The following is a 17,670-nucleotide window of genomic DNA, read 5'->3' as shown; positions in this document are numbered from 1 at the left end:
TAAAGCAGGAAAAAAAAAAAAAAGATTGGCAACAGTTGTTAGCCCAGGTGCCAATCTTAAAAAAAAAAAGAAATTTAACAAAAGAAGTGTAAGAATTGTACACTGAAAACAAAAAAAGCTGTCAAAACAAATTAAAGACCTAAATAAATGAAAAGATATCCCATATTCATGGATCAGAAGACTTAACTTCCTTAAGACAGCAATACTCCTCAAACTGATCTACAGGTCCATTGCAATTCCTATCAAAAGCCCAACTGCTTTTTTTGAAGCAGAAATTGGCAGAGTGATCTTGAAATTCATATGGAAATGCAAGACTTAGGATAGCCAAAACAATCGTGAAGAAAAAGTCGGAGGATTCACACTTCACCATTTCAAAACTTACTACGAAGCTACAGTAATTAACACAATGTGGCACTAGCCTAAGGATAGAAGAGCAAAAGTCATGGGAAAGGAACGGAAGGTACAGGTAGAAAGGCAGCTGTCTAAGGAGGTGAGACATTCTCCGTGGGCACTGCGAAGTCTCTTATGGGTTCCATGCAGGGACACGCTGTCCTTGGAGTCGAGGTTGTGAAGAGTAAATGCAGCAGCAGCGTGTAGCAGGAGCTGGAAAGTAGAGATACTGAAGGGTTGAGGAAAATCACTTAGGGGGCTACTAAGCTAGTCTAGGGAAAAGTAAAGGGGGCCCTAAACTGGAGCAGTGGCAGTGGAAATGCAGAAGAAAAGCCAAAGATCTCTTGTGTGATTCATCCTTTTAATAATCCTGTACGAACAGAGCAGGGTCCGGGGGCACTTGCCTCCTGAGAGTGAGTGTCTCCTTAAATTTTGCACCCTAGGTACCTCACCTGCCTTACCCTAATCCCAGCCCTAAAATGGAGGTGGGATTATCCCCATTTTCTGAAAGAAAAATAAACTCAAGAAAACAGTCACCTGATCAAAAAGTATTATTGGGCACCCACTAAGTGCTGAAGATTAGGCACCAAATAACAAGACATCATCCTTGACCCCAGGAGTATATGGTTTACTGGGGTGAGACAGGCAATTACAATTCAATGCTATGATGGGGCAGTAAAGGGTACTGGATCTGGACTCAAGACTGTTTGGGTTGGAACCACAGCTCTACCATTTCCGTGTGATCTCGGCCAAGGGAATAACAACGGTACCTACTTCACAGTGCTGTCAAAGATAAAACGAATTATTATATATAAAGCATTTAGAACAGTACTCAGCACACAGTGGTATCTAAGCATTGAGGAAAACAGAGCATGTCACCCAAAAACATAGTTCTTTGACATAAAAATTATTTTGAGCTAAAGGCAGTTAAGAAGCAGCAAACCCAGGCAAAGCTCTCCCTACCACCCCCCGCCCCTTTTCTGCCCAAAGGCAGAATATAAATTCTCCTTTACTGCAGACAACTCTAGACTCTTATCAGCTCAGAGACGGCACCAGAGGAATCTGCAAACAAACTTTACTCCGTTTGTTTCCTCCCATACATTTACCTTCCCATGGTCGGCTGCCTTTGGAAGCCTAACACCATTTTCCTTTGTCCTGTCATTTCTCCACAAATTTACTGTTCTTTGTTAAAGACGCTATATAAGCCAGAGTTCTAAGCCACTTTGAGTTACTCACCTCTGAGTGCTCCCCTGTGTATGCGCAATGCACGTGTTAATAAACTTCTGTTTGTTTTTCTCTTGTTGTCTGTCTTTTGTTAAGGGGCCCCAGCTGAGAACTAAGAAGGGTGGAAGACAGACTTTCTTCCTCCCCTACACTATCATGCTGATGCTGACAATGCAGTATAGGCTGAATGGAAGCATAGTGAAAGTGCATTCAGATCTGCCCTGAAGGAAGAAAATAGAGTGGGAAGGCTTCCTGGAAGAGGTCTAGTCTCAGTTGAATTCTCAAAGTTACCTAACCCACTGAGGTCAATATCTCCATGTGTAAAATAATAATATCTACCTTACAAGGTCATTGTGAGAACTGAGAGACTGAACATACAAATGGACAATGCCAGACCAGAGATTAACATAGAACTCTGACCCACAGCCTGCAGCAACCGCCAGGAAAGCAACTCATTACTTAGAATAATCAGCCCAGGAAGCCAGCCTGCCGGAAGTCAGACTTGTAGGAAGTCAGATGGCTATCTCTAGTGACAGTCCCAGGAGCCGAACAATAACCTCTGTAACAACGGGCCCCAAATGGCCAGGACTTGATCAATAACTAACAGCTCCCTTAACTTTTGTCTCTGCCCAACTTAGGACCAACTAGAGAAAGCCAGTTACGCCCTCCTAACCAATCACCCAGGATGCCTGCTTCTAGTTTACCTGCCTCCAGCTTCCCCAGCCAGCAGCCTCCAATCCAAGCACACCTGAAGCCTCCTCGATTTCCCACTATAAAGCTTTCCACTCCTCCACCTGTCTTTGAGTCTCAGCCAAAACACAGTGAGGTGGCTGATTTCCTTGCTCTATTACCGTCTGAAGAAACAGCTTTTGCTTGTTCTCATTTGGCTGGTTTTCATTTGCTTCCACAGAACTTAATTTGATAATGTACATTAAATGCCTAGTACAAGGCATAACTACTAGGCCTAGGACCTTCTAAATCGTTAAAGGAAACAAAGCCCTGAGGCTATTTTCAACCAATATTTACATTTTTGATCTGTATCAAAAGGTCTGCCTGAGAATCCAGTTTCTATAGAAGCTGTCAATAGTTTCAAAAAAACCAGTCCCAAACCCAAACTGCTTCACTGTATTAGTCAAAACAATACCAGTGGTTTCCTACTTACTCTTCTATATTTTGCAAGTTGACCAGGTTGAGAACGTGAAGAGCCTGCAAGAAGAAAAGATATTTTAAACTTCGTGATTAAGACCGGCCAGGTGGCCCAGCAAAGTTTACATGGTTCTGTTTTGGCAGCCCGGAGTTCACCAGTCCGGATCTCGGGTGCGGACATGGCACCACTTGTCAAGCCATGCTATAGTAGGCGTCCCACAGATAAGTAGAGGAAGATGGGCACGGATATTAGCTCAGGGCCAGTCTTCCTCAGCAAAAAGAGGAGGATTGGCAGCAGATGTTAGCTCAGGGCTAATCTTCCTCAAAAAAAAAAAAAAGAACACTATGTGATGAAGGTCAATTCGTGTTCATCAAGGGTTTTTAAAATCCAGCTTGTGACTTATCCAGGCCACATCTTGTCCCCTTTCCCTCGGATGACTAGTTTCTTGGAACCACCCCCATTAAAGCCCCCACCCCACTAAATGATATTCAGCCGTTTTCTGGCACCGTTCCTAGCAGGCACACAGAAAGAACATTTGGTACCGTTTCTGTAATTGGCCGCCCTAATGGGTTTGCTTGAGAAAGTACTTTGCAGCTATGGAATAAAAGTCTGGGAATTAACTCAATAATTCATGATATTCTCTTCCTCTGCAGTCAGGGTAATAACCGCAAAAGTTAACATTGGGTCATACCATTTAAACTCCATTTTAAAATGGGCGTCAAGTCTGGCTGGACTAAAGGCCGTTTTTCAGACACCCCAAAGTGCCTGACGCAGTTAGCGTTCCCAATTCCTGTACCTCTCCAGCCGAGGTTCAACAGGACCACTAGGTACATAAAAACCCAACGCCTGCTCTTGGGCTCCAGAAAATTTGCTTTAATAAATAAATAAATAATAAACAATAAAACAATTATTTTAATATTAAATACTATTTTAATAATAAAATAGGGTGTCACTAAGAAGTTGCTGGGAGCGAAGCCCAAGCAAGCACTAAAGAAGGTCGCCAGCTCCACAACATCCCCCACGCCCCGCTCCAAGTTCGCGTTGCTGGAGGAGCGACCGCACGGCTGGCCTAGACCCACCAGTAACGGGTGCGCGGAGGGGCACCGAGGCCGCCAGGATCCCGAGGCGGGCAGCCGCCGGGGAGACCCCTCTCCACCACTCCCGCGCCGGTCCTCGGCCGACCAGGCGCACGGGTGAGCGTTACCTGCCAAGTCCCCGACCAGGAGCAACAGCACCAAGCGCAGCGCCATGCGCGCCATCCTTCCTCCGCGGCCGGCCGTCGGGTGACTGCGCGCTCCAGTGCCCGCGTGAGACGCAGGGCGCGCTCGGGTCGGACGCGCGGCTGGGTGGGTCTGAGGGAGGGGGAGGGGAGGGGAGGGGGCGGGGCGGGGGGAGGAGGAAGAATGGGGCAAGGTAGGGAGAGTGGGAAGAGGGGCAGAAAAGGTCAGGTGGAGGCGGAGCCAGGGGAGGTAGGGGGGAGGGGAGGCAGTTGCTAGCCCCCCACCTTCCCTCCCTGCTGAGGATGGGAGAAAGCGATTAAAGGGAAGATCGCTCCCTGCAGCAGACAAGAAGCTTTAAGAGCCCGGGGAATAACCTTGTGGGCTCCTGTTTCTTCAGCATCTACTCTGTCCCAGGCGGTGCTTGGGGGCTGAACTCAGCAAAGGAGGTCCCTGAAGCTTTCTAGTGTAGGTGTTAGGGATCCGGTGACACAGGGAACTCCAAAACAAGTGAATAAACACAATAATTTATCAAATTAAGTGCTGGTAGGGTAGGAGGAAGACTTTCCATTGGGAGGTCAGGAGAGGCCTTTCAGAGGTGGCGTTTGAGCTGAAAGCTGAAGGATGAGAAGAAGGAAGCCTGGTGAAGACCTTGGGGACGAGTATTCCAGGCTCAAGGAAAAGCAAGTACACAGATCCAGACGCGGCAGTCAGCTCTGTATGTTCAGCGGGAGCCCTGGGCGAAGGAGAGGGAAGCGGAAAGGAGATGGAACCACAAGACCAAGATCACGGACAGCAGTAAAGCCCATGATAAAGGATTTGGATTTGTTCTGGTTGCAGTGGGAAGCCAGTGGACGATTTTAAGCAAGACAATGCCCCTGATCTGACTTATGTTTTAATAGATTAGATGTAGAATGGACAGGGCATAGGTAAGAGCGCAGGCAGGGGGACAAATTTGGTGGCTTTTGCAGTAATCCAGGCAAGAGATGATGGCGGCTTGAATTAGTGTGTAGCAGTGGACCGTGAGAAGTGGCCAGATTCAGGATTTATTCTGGAGGTGGCGCCTACTGGAGTGAAAAGAACCAAGGATGCTCCCTAGGATTTTGTCCTGAACAGTTGGTGTGTGAGGGTGCCATTTCCGTGATGAAGCAGATTTGGAGAGGATGCCTGTTAGACATCCAAGTGGACATGTGGACATGGCAGTTGGAATTACACATTTGGAGCTGGAGATATAAATGCAGAAGTCATCAGCATATCAAAGGTATTGAAAACCATGGACTCAACGCCCAGGGAGAGGGTATAGCAGAGGTGCAAGATCAGAGTCCTGGGGCACTACTGTGTGCAGAGGTTTGACAGATGTGCAGAAACAGCCTGTGAAGGAGGAAGAAAACCAGGCTAGAGTCTGGGGTTACTGAATGCTGGAGCAGTGCTGCAACCATGTCGAATGCTGCCAAGAGGTTGAGAATTAGGAAGACTGAGCATTGGCAAGATGTGGTCACTGATGACCTTAATAAGAACTATTTCAGAGGAGTGATGGGGTCCAGAGCCCAAATGGCATGGGTTGAAGGAATGAGGTGAGAAAGCAGAGACAGAGGGTTTAGACTCACTCTTGTGAGTTTAGCTGTGAAAGAGAAGCCAGACGTGGACAGTAGATGGCCTATGAGACTTCCAACATGTCTTCTGAGGATCACATCAAAACCCTCCAATGTCTTCCCACTTCACTAGAATAAAAAACAAAGTTCTTACTATGGCCTCCAAGGCCTCTGCTGCTCTCTTACTGCTCTCACCTGACAGTCTTCGCCAGCGGCACTGGCCTCCTTGTTCCTGCCCTAGGGCCTTTGTACTTGCTGTTTTCTCCACCTGGATAGCGACATAGCTCCTTCCTTCTGTCTCTGCTCAAGTGTCCCCATATCAGAAATGCTTTTCCTGACCATCCTATAAAAAATATAGTCCCCCCTCTTTCCTAGTCTCCTTACCCTGACACTCTTCACTCATGTGCACTCCAAAAGGGGAGTGATTCTTTTCGGTTTACTGCTATGTGTCCAGCACCTAGAAGAGTACCTCACATATATTAACAGCTCAACAAATATTTATTGACTGAATAAATGAGGGATTCCTAGAGAGTCAGGACCTTAGCTTACCTGAAAGTATGGTCCATAGAATAAAACAAACAACAAGTATGCAAAGGCAAAATGACTGTTTGGTTAAGAAGGAGGTAAGCCTTAGTTTCTAGTTTGTATGCATTCATTCCTTACAGCTTGGTATAACATGGCTGTAAAGAGTTTCACAGTCAGATGCTTGCTCTGCAAGTTACTTAATATGCTCTGAACCTCAGAGCTTCCACTTTTGCCTTCCTCTCATAAAATGGGTATTATAATAATAGAAATGTGTAAGTATTAAATGAGATAACGTGCATAAAGAACTTGGGACCCAGCAGGACTCAATAAATTTTAGTCCCTTTCCATCCGCGTGATAGCATGTGTAAAGAGGGCAGTGATTCAGTTCCTAGGCAACTAGGCACTTGGTTCTAACTCAGCCCATATTGGCCATTGTGTTGTCACAGAGCTGGACATCTTCATCCTGCAGGCAGTGACATTGTCCATTTCTCTTACTTCTGGGTCCCTCGTGCCTAGCACTGTGCCTGACACAAGCTCAATAAATGTTTCCTGAATAAGTGAATCCTTGAAATATTGAACTGACAGCACAATAAGGAAGTAGATCAAAAAGAAGACATGAAAGATTCAGGAAACAGGAATTCCAACCCAGGAGAGAAGCAGAGGGAATTAGGAGGCAGCAGTATAGCAGTCCTAGAGTTCAGCCAATCCGGATTGGAACAAGCACGAGGCCCCAGGAGACAGTTTCTAGAGAATGACACAGATAGAATACAAAATGTGTCTTACAGTAGTTGAGATGAGGTTTACACCAAAGGGGTAAAGTTTGGGGATTGATTAGCAAGTACATGGGGAACTAAGCAAATAAAAAATACAGTTATTGGCTTCAGGAAAAACAAAGATGTTTAATAATGAAAATATCAACCATTGATCTAACCCAAATTATGATTAACTATTTGGGGAGAATGCAAGGAGGGGGAGAGTGCATGTGGGCGGTGGGAGTGATAGGCGGTGAGAAAGAGTTAAATCTTTCATAGTGAAAATCAAGAGAAGAAATCTAAACCCAAAAAATCAAGAAGAGGCATTACATACAGATTATTTTGGATGCGAAGGTAAATACAAAATAGTTTTGTTGTTGTTGTTTTTAAAGATTTTATTTTTCCTTTTTCTCCCCAAAGCCCCCCAGTACATAGTTGTATATTTTAGCTGTAGGTTCATTCTAGTTGTGGCGTGTGGGACACTGCCTCAGCATGGCCTGACAAGCCATGACATGTCTGCACCCAGGATCCGAACCAGCAAAGTCCTGGGCTGCCAAAGCAGAGCACGTGAACTTAACCACTCGGCCACGGGCAGACCACTAATTAGTTTTTAAAAGAGTGAAAATTCAGTTTCTTCCGGAAATTGGGAAATGAGGCGGGAGGGTGGGTGTAGGAGCAGCCCTCTGCCACTCTTCTTAACAAACTTTGCCTGTGTTATGGGTTGAATCGTGTCCTTGCAAAATTCCTGTCGAAGTCCTAACCCCGGTCTCTCAGAATGTGACTGTATTTTGAGAGAGGCCCTTTAAAGAGGTAAATAAATTAAAGTGGGGTTGTTAGGGTGGACCCTAATCCTATACAACTGGTGTCCTGATAAGAAGAGGAGATTAGGACAGAGAACAGAGGATGCCCATGTGAGGACACAGCGAGAAGGTGGCCATCTGCAAGCCAAGGGGAGAGGCCTCTGAAGAAACCAACCCTGCCAACACCTTGATCTTGGACTTGTAGCCTCTAGAACTGGGGGAAAATACATTTTTGTTGTTTAAGCCACCTGGTCTGTGGTATTTTGTTATGGCAGCTCCAGTAAATTAATACAGCATGTATAAGTGATAAAAAAATAAAAGTTATGTACGTGTCATTTTTTTTGCCTTTTTTTTTTTTTTGGTGAGGAAGATTGGCCCTGAGCTAACATCTGTTGACAATTTTCCTCTTTTTTTTTCCTCCCTCAAGCCCCAGTACATAGTTGTATATCCTAGTTGTAAGTCCTTCTAGTTCTTCTATGTGGGACACCACCACAGCACGGCTTGATGAGCGGTACTAAGTCTGCACTCAGGATCCAAATCCACAAACCCTGGGTCGCAGAAGCAGAGCACATCAACTTAACCACTACACCACTGGGCTGGCCCCTAGAAATATTTTTATACCATAGGGCTTTTCACATAGTTCTCTCGGCATTTGTCAGCCAAGAACAAGGGTTAACAAATATTTTTTGTAAAGAGCTAAAGAATAAATACTTTAGACTTTGCAGGTCATACAGTCTGTCATGACTCATCAACTCTGCCTTTGTAAGACCATAAGTCAACAAATGGACATGGCTGTTTTCCAGTAAAACTTTACAGAAACTGGCAGCAGGCCATCTTTAGACTATGGGCCAAAGTTTACTGACCTCTGGCCAAATATGCCAAACGAAAATGGCCAATGCCACAGTCAGCATGTTTGTTAGAGGGTAATGCCAAGAGCAAGCTAGGAGACGTGTTCTGGGTTAATCCTTGTGGTTTGGTTTTTGGTCCTTTTCTAGACACTCACTCCTGCTTAGGTCTCCACAGCTCAAAAAGTGAAAATTGAACAAAATATCTAGGCAATTTAGGCAAAATAAAATATTTTTTCAGCCCTATTATCTGGTCACTTTGTTCGAAATTATGGTTCTTATGCTGAATTATCTGGCTGATTGTGCCTATAGAAGTCTAACTTTTTTTTTTTAAAGATTTTATTTTTTTTCCTTTTTATCCCCAGAGCCCCCCAGTACATAGTTGTATATTCTTGGTTGTGGGTCCTTCTAGTTGCGGCATGTGGGACGCCACCTCATCGTGGCCTGATGAGTGGTGCCATGTCCACGCCCAGGATCCGAACTGGTGAAACCCTGGGCTGCCTAAGTGGAGCCAGCGAACTTAACCACTCGGCCACGGGGCCAGCCCCTCAGATGCCAATCTTTAAAAAAAAATTACTGTCACCACAAACAAAATGACAGTATGACTTAGAATTAAATAATGCGAGAATACCTGAACTTTCTAGCCCAGCACAGCCTACACAGAGTGTTGTGAAATTACAATGTGTTTTGGGTGTTTTTAGTTATACATGCTTCTGGTAGCTGGAAAACAGAGAAATGTAGTGGTGAAAACTGAGAATTTATCAAAAACATTTTTGCTACCTCATTACATACACAGTCCCCAGAATTTTTTTTTTAACTAGTCATCAATAAATTTAAATTGTACTTCTTTGGAAAGAGTTCTCAAGTATTTACGACTCTTACCACAAAGATATTTTTAGAGCCCTCTTTTTGTAAGGTGGGCACTCTACAGAGCCACGTTTTGGAAGTTACAGAAAAAAAAAATTTTTTAAGATAAACAATTATTTTTGAACGAAACCTTCCCCGAAATCCAGAAAGATATATGATCTTAGAAATGTCCCATTCATTCATCCAGTCTACACATATTTACACAATGCTGTTGTGCACCGCCCTAGATTTAGCAGTGAACAAAACATACTAAAAATCCCCACCCTCTAGGAACTTACATTCCAGTGATATTATCATGATAAAAAGCCCAGTTAAGGGACTCACGGCCTAGCGGTTAAGTTCACGCCTTCTGCTGTGGCTGCCCAGGATTTCACCGGTTGGGATCCTGGGCGTGGACCTAGCACCACTCATCAAGCCATACTGAGGCATCGTCCCACACAGCAGAACTAGAAGAACCTGCAGCTAGAATATACAACAATGTGCTGGGGGAATTTAGGGAGAAGAAGGAAAAAAAAAAGAAGATTGGCAATGGATGTTAGCTCAGGGCCAATCTTTAACGACAACAAAAAAACCCAGTTAAAATAACAACAACAAACTCAAATAATGGTCACAATCAATGTATAACCTACTCCTAATTGATTACACAAGAGCTATGAGTAAGAGAATGTTTTTTTAAAAAAATTAATCACTTAGTAAATAAGGCCATATAAATACCAAAATTATGTGTTGTCATTCCTAGGCCCATCTTGGACCAACATGTTTTCAAACCTCACAAATGGAAGTTACAGGGCTGGCCCAGTGGCATAGTGATTAAGTTTGTGCGCTCTGCTTCAGTGGCCTAGGGTTTGCAGGCCTGGATCCTGGGTGCAGACCTACATGCTGCTCATCTAGCCATGCTGTGGCAGCATCTCACCAACAAAAGAGTAAGATTGGCATGGATGTTAGCTCAGGGCCAATCTTCCTCACCAAAAATAAGTAAATAAATACATAAATAAATGGAAGTTACAGAAGCATCAAAGGCACTGTGGAAAACTTTGAGTCCTCTGAATCAAAGCCAACCCTTTGCGAAGTTTTGAAAAATACAGTTCTTTCTCATAAAAATTATGTTAACTAATAATGAGTTTATTGTTATTTTTTAAATGAGCTAAGTATTTTCAAAATTTCTGTTTGAATTTCTCATATTATTCAATATTGACAGACATAAAAAAAATTATTTGGGGTCTTCAATAATTTTTAAGAGTATAAAAATTGGGGCGCTGGCTTGGTGGTGTAGTGGTTAAGTTCAGGCATTCTGCTTCAGCGGCCTGGGGTTTGCTGGTTTGGATACTGGGTGAAGACCTACATGCCACTCATCAGGCCATGCTGTGGTGGCATCCCACATACAAAGTAGAGGAAGATTGGCACAGATGTTAGCTCAGGGCCAATCTTCCTCACCAAAAAAAAAAACCCAAACAAACAAACTTGGTCTTATATGGAAGCAATCCAATGCCCATTAGCTGATGAATGGATAAAGAAGATGTGGTGTATATATACAATGGAATACTATGCAGCCATAAAAAAAGACAAAAATGTCCTATTTACCACAACATGGGTGGACCTGAGGGCATTATGTTAAGCAAAATAAGCCAGAGAAAGACAAACACTGCATGATTTCACTCATATGCAGAAGATAAACAAACACATGGATAAAGAGAACAGATTAGGGCCAGCCTGGTGGCGCAGTGGTTAAGTGCGCACATTCTGCTTCAGCGGCCCGGGCTTCGCCGGTTTGGATCCCGGGTGCGGATATGGCACCGCTTGGCAAGCCATGCTGTCATAGGCATTCCACATACACAGTAGAGGAAGATGGGCATGGATGTTAGCTCAGGGCCAGTCTTCCTCAGCAAAAAGAGGAGGATTGGCAGCAGATGTTAGCTCAGGGCTAATCTTCCTCAAAAAAACCCAAAAATGAACAGATTACTGGCTACCAGAGGGGAAGAGTGTTGGGGGATGGGCAAAAGGATTAAAGGGACACACATATACAATGACAGATAAATGGTAGACTATTACTGATGAGCACAATGTAGTCTATACAGAAAGTGATAAATAATAATGTACACCTGAAATTACACAATGTTATAAACCATTATCACCTCAATAAAGTAATTGAAAAAATAAATAAATAAAATACAAATATCCTACAAGGGAAAAAAAACCTCAGACAGAAAAAAAAGATTTGCTCTTAGACCCTAAGACCACAGTATTTGAGATCAACTGCCATATGAAGTAGGTTTTCTCCCCATTTTATGGTTAGTGTAGTGGGGATCAAAGAAAGTCAGGAAGACATCTTTTAAAAGACAAGCCTCAGCTGGCCCAGTGGTATAGCGGTTAAGTTCTTGTGCTCTGCTTCAGCCACCTGAGGTTTGTGGGTTTGGGTCCCAGGCATGGACCTATACACTGCTCATCAAGCCACGCTGTGGTGGCATCCCACACAAAATAGAGGAAGACTGGCATAGATGTTAGCTCAGCGACAATCTTCCTCAAGCAAAAAGAGGAAGATTGGCAACAGATGTTAGCTCAGGGCCAATCTTCCTCACCAAAAAAAAAAAAAAAAAGAAAAAGAAAAAAAGCCATCTTAATAACGTATATAAAGTTTATTAAAAAAAAAAAAGACAAGCCTAATTCAATCTTGTTTTCCTTTCCATTCAGCTCTATGATGTAGATATTCACTTCATCCTCTGAAACTAACATAATTTTAATTCTACTGTGTTAAGACAAGTTTGGCAACCCAAAGGGTTTTGTCCTTGTTGCCTCTGTCACCAAGTTTAAACTTTTAAGAAAAATTATCTAAAACCTGGAAATAATGCAAAATATTACCATGCGCCTTTTCAAAGTCATACTGGAGCATTATCTAGGAAGGTAGCACGTAGATCATCTGATTCTGGGTGATGTCATCATATTTGACTTATTTACTATTGATACGACCTAGAGTATATAGTTAGGCGTTAACTTGTAGAAGGTAAGTTGTAAATGACTTTGTCAGGTAGAAAATATAACTGCAAAGGTTACTGTTTTGTTGCTCTGTCGATATAAAGCAGTGTTGTATTTAATTCCGCAGTCTTATTCTGACATTCTTCTTCTTCAGAGATTATATATTTACCAGTCTCCTCTCCTTCTTTGAACCAGTTTTACCAACATGCTGATTCCCTCACTAATAAGTAAGAAGAGTAAATAAGAGGACAATTTGTCTAGGAGATGGGGAAAGAGGTGTTTCTGATTTGGGAAAACCAGCATGTGCAAAGGCCCAGGAACTTTAGAGAATTCCAAGAGGTTCAAATGCTCCTCAAACTGTGATATGCACGTGAATCACTTGGACGCAGGAAGTCTAGGGTGAGGCCCAAGATTCTGCATTTCTGCAAGTTCCCAGTTGAAGCTGATGCTGCTGCTCTGCGGACCAGACTTTGAGTAACAAGGGGGTAGGCCAGAGCATAGGCGCATGTGGGAATGTCCAGAGATGAAAATGGAAACTGAAGGAGATGAATATGGAACTCATCTAATAAAAAAATAGTCTACTCTAGTCTAGTAAAAAAAAATTTGTCTAATAAAAATAATCGTTTTTGGGGGCTGGCCCCATGGCCAACTGGTTAAGTTCATCTGCTCTGCTTGAGCAGCCCAGGGTTTGCAGGTACAGATCCTAGGCAGGGACCTGGCACCACTCGTCAAGCCATGCTGAGGCGGTGTCCCACATAGCACAACTAGAAGGACCCAGAACTAGAATATACAGCTATGTGCTAGGGAGCTTTGGGGAGAAGAAGAAGAAAAAAAAGAGAGAGAGAGATTGGCAACAGATGTTGGCTCAGGTGCCAATCTTTAAAATAACAATAACAGAGGTCGGCCTCAGGGCCAATTGGTTAAGTTCCCACGCTCCCCTTCAGTGGCACGGGGTTCTGCTGGTTCGGATCCTGGGTGCGGACATGGCACCCACTCGTTGGACCATGTTGAGGTGGCATCCCAAATGCCACAACTAGAGGGATCCACAGCTGGAATATGCAACTGTGTGCTGGGGTAATTTGGGGAGAAAAAGTAGAAAAAAAAGATTGGCAACAGTTGTTAGCTCAGGTGTCAATCTTTAAAATAATTAATTAAAATAAAATAATAACTTTTTACAATCTACATCAATTACAATATAAGTCCAAGCAGGTAGTTCACACATTTGAAATAATATATGCGCTCCCAACATACACTCCAATATACATTCAATATACTCCCAGTATACATTCCAGTATAATCACAGTGGGGAGACTAGGCGTGCCAAGTAGTTTCACGAAAACTGCCCCGTATTTGTGTTCTCCCTTAGCTCCGTATTTAGTTGAGCTCCACTACACTCAATTTGTCGATGTCTACTGCCATCTAGTGGAAGTGAGTTGACATTATAACTGGTTCCTCATTTATGTGGTACTTTAGTTTTCAAACTGCTCTCATTTTATCTTCATGATAACCTGTGAAGTATCCACTGTTATTTCAATTCGTTTTAATTTTTAAAAAACCAATATTATTGGACTTACTGTGAGCCAAGTATTAAACATGAACAATTTATTCCCGAGTCAGTGCGCTCCACCAGTAAGCAATTAAAAAATAAAGTTAATTTAGTTCTCCTCATTACAAAATTAATAAACATTTTGAAAAGCAGAAAGAAAAAATTCTTCAAAGTTCTGTCTCCCAAACACAACCACAATTCATGTTTAGCGTCTCACTCCTAGCCATAATTCTAAGCTACTTTGTTTCTAATATAGTTGTGCTCATACTATAAGAACCATTTTGTGCTGTTTCTTTTATTTAATATTAGAACATAGGCTTTTGCAATATCCTCAAACTCTTCACAATTGTTACTGTTAATGGGTCTTTTATTCTCGTTAAAACATCTAGTGCCTACCATGGGTCAGGTACTGGGGTAAGGAATTTCTATGTATTTATTCATTTAATCTTTATAACAACTCCATAGGATAGAGACTATTATTAGCCCTGTTTTAGATGAGGAAACTGAGGAAAAACTGGTAAGTAGCAGAGCTAGGATTTGAACCCAGGCAGTCTGGCTCCACAGTCTGTACCATTATACAACTTTTGAAGCAAGGATTTAAAGTGTTTATATTTTGAATCAGTTACTAAGGACCATATGAAGAAGCACTAAAACAATCTTTTAATAGCCATTAAATTATAAGAAAGCTTTTTGCAAATAACAATAATAATGATAATTAACATGTTGCTTATTAAGGAGGCAAGTTTTGGGGGCTGGCCTGATGGCGTAGTGGTTGAGTTTGCACACTCTGCTTCAGCAGCCTGGGGTTCGCAGGTTCGGATCCTGGGCACAGACCTAGCACTGCTCATCAGGCCACGCTGTGGCTGCATCCCACATACGAAACAGAGGAAGATTGGCACAGAGATTAGCTCAGGGCCAATCTTCCTCAAAAAAAAAAAAAAAGGAAAATAAGGGAGCAAATTTTTAGAATTTAGAAATTTAGTAAAAGAAGCATATAATTAGATAAAGCCCAGAAAACAGAGGTAAGTATTAACAGTCACCATTTAGCAAGTGCTAACTGCTCTCTTTTACATACGTTAGCTCTAATCTTCACTGAGACCCTGTGAAATAACTAAGATTATTCCCTGCTAACATGATGAGGAAAGAAGCCCAGAAAGGGGAATTTGCCCCAGATCACAAAGCTAATAAGTGCTGAAGCCAGATTCACACACAGATTTGTTTTGCTTCAAACCATAAGTTCTTATCTGCATGCTGAACTCTGTAGCTGCATTGTCTAATATGGTCGCCATTAGCCATGCGGTTTCTAAATACTTGAAATGTAGCTGGTGGGAATTGAGATGTGCTTTAAGTCTAAAATGATGAGGATCAAGGCTGCCCCAGAGAGGGAAGCCCAAGGCGTCCTGCCCTACATCCTGATCTATATCATCCTCCGGGAAGCATAGGATGTCCTGACCTGATCCGATCCGATTCTTTTCTAAAGTTATAGGACCACCCAATAACCAGAGCCCACCAGCACTGATACAATTTTAACGATTTTTTTCATGATCTTTCCTTTGTCTTGTAAAGAAATAACTCACATACCTATGCCTTATAAATTTAGCTCTAACCCTCAACACATTGCAGCTCTTCACTGCCCATGGGCCCTGTCCCCATGCTACTCCATGCTATTCTCTAATAAAAGAGCACTACTGCCAGAATTTGAGAGTCCAAGACAACTTTCTTTCAACTCCTTGACTCACCGAGCCCGCATCATAAAATATACACCGATGTCAAATACTTACTACAAAAGAGGAGCATAAAACATTTCAATAATTTTTATATGGATTACATGTTGAAATTGTGTATAACATTTTGGATATATCAAATTAAATGAACTACTGTATGATTACAATTAATTTCAGTTGTTTTTTTTCACTTTCTTAAATGTGTCTATTAGAAATTTTAAATTACACACGCAGCCCACATTGTATTTCTATGGGACAATGCGGCTATGAGACTAGCACTTCTTAAACTTTAATGAGCAGGTGAGTCTTTTGGGGATCTTAGTAAAAATGCAGATTCTGATGCAGGAAGTCCAGTGTAGGACCTAAGATTCTGAATTTCTAACAAGCTCTCAATGATGCCAGTGCTGCTGGTCCAGGTGGGGCACACTGAGGAGCAAGGTTCCAGACAGGAGGAGATCAGCATTAGAGCCCTTGGCAACACCTGTGTTCATGAGGCCGTGGGTGAAACTAAAAGGAGGCTCTGAAGCAGGGGAGGGGAGAAGTGGCCTGAAAAGGTCCTCGGAGAACCGGAACAGTGTGTTGGTAGGGAAGCTGTGATGGAAGCATGTCAAGGCAAACCAATCAACTGCAACACATGCCAAGAGACTAAATGGAGCCCACTGGATTCTTAATGAGGGAGCTACTGATGGACGTAGCGAGTACAGTTGTGTAGGTAATGGACGCTCAATGCAGAGTTCATAATGTTGGGGAGTAGGGAGTGAATAGAAGTGGAGCTAATCACTCTTTTTCTAGAAAGACAGAGAAAAAACAGCAGCTAAGGTCGGTGGCAGGGGCAAGTCAGAAGGTGGGACGAGGAGGGGGAGGGGTTATGGGGACACTTGTTTGGTTTGCTCTTGCAGGAGTGAGACCTGAGTCTGTGATTTATGCAGAAAGGGAAGGGTGTGAGAAGTCAGCTCAGAGAATACTGGCAGCTTCTCTCCTAAATATACAAACATGTTCATTATGTCAGCTGTGTGGCAGCTCCAGGAATAAATACGACACAGCCTTGAGCCTCAAGGATCTCGCAGTCTTTGGTGCTAAAGGACTTGTGTGTCTCTCCCGTGAAACCTTGAGAAGGCAGTAAACTAGATATGGATATGTGATGAGCAATCTTTTCTACGTGAGGCCCAATCCTGGAAAGATAGATACATGGTCCCCAATTTTCTCTGCAATTACATTTCAGCATTTCTTATTTTTTCAGTCACTGAAGTATTCCACTTTTAGGCTAAAATTCCACAAACAATGTCACTGGTAGCATCGACTGCAGTATGAAATAACAACATCAGGTCTTTGAAGACACGTTGAGAAAGACGACACTGTGAGGGTTGGTGAGGGGGTTAAGACAGACACTGGGAGGAGATCTGGCATCAAGACACAGGCACCGATTAGGAACAACCACAAAAACTCTGGCTTCTTGGAAAATTCTACCTCTGGTGGCAACTGGGGGAGGGGGCCTGCCCTTTTAGTGGGAGCACGTGGGGGTTGTGGAGTAAAGCGGCAGTGTGCAGGGCCAGAATAAGGGGGAGCTGGGATGCTGGTGCAAAAGAGAAATTTCATCCTCCCCTCTCTCTCCTCAGCCTAAAGACAATTAAAAGAGAACACAAGTATTTGGCCCCACCCAGCCCATTTTCTGAATAAATTCTGCGGTCCACTAAGTGGCTATAGACAGTCCCAGATGAGTTAAAGGTGATCCTCCTCCAATTCTGGTGCCCAAACCAGCCCTTCTAGGGGATGGTGTAACTACTGTCCCATTGTGTGTCATTCATGTGCAAATATTTTGAAGCAGGGCAATCAAAGACCCAGCTCGGGTGGGGGGGATGTGAAACACGCTTTAGACACACAATAAAGATGCTCGCTCCCCTTCCAGCTTTAAACGTGCCTGCAAGATCACAGAGTCACGGAGCCCGGTGGAGATTTAGGGATGCCTGTAGCAACTTGGCTTCCTAGGGGCTCAGCTGCCTCCTAGCCCTGGGCCAACACCTCATCGACCGGCTTTCCAGGTCCTTCTTCCTCCCTAGGGCAGTCCGAGCCA

General features: G+C 43.3%; 1 protein-coding gene across 1 annotated transcript in view; it reads right to left on the bottom strand.

Annotated features, from left to right (window-relative positions):
- Window positions 1–17,670, bottom strand: part of SPINK2 (serine peptidase inhibitor Kazal type 2) — a 71,944-nt gene that overhangs the window by 5,642 nt on the left and 48,632 nt on the right. Inside the window, exons 2-3 of the mRNA XM_046655763.1 lie at window positions 3,966–4,113; window positions 2,777–2,820 (exon numbers count right to left, since the gene is read on the bottom strand). Coding sequence (XP_046511719.1) covers window positions 2,777–2,820; window positions 3,966–4,113 — 192 coding nt within the window. The remainder of the gene's footprint in view (window positions 1–2,776; window positions 2,821–3,965; window positions 4,114–17,670) is intronic.

The sequence above is a fragment of the Equus quagga genome, chromosome 3 (assembly GCF_021613505.1).
Source record: "Equus quagga isolate Etosha38 chromosome 3, UCLA_HA_Equagga_1.0, whole genome shotgun sequence".
Lineage (NCBI taxonomy): Eukaryota > Metazoa > Chordata > Mammalia > Perissodactyla > Equidae > Equus > Equus quagga.
Note: the sequence above shows the minus strand (reverse complement) of the source record. Positions and strands in the feature narration are given on the sequence as shown.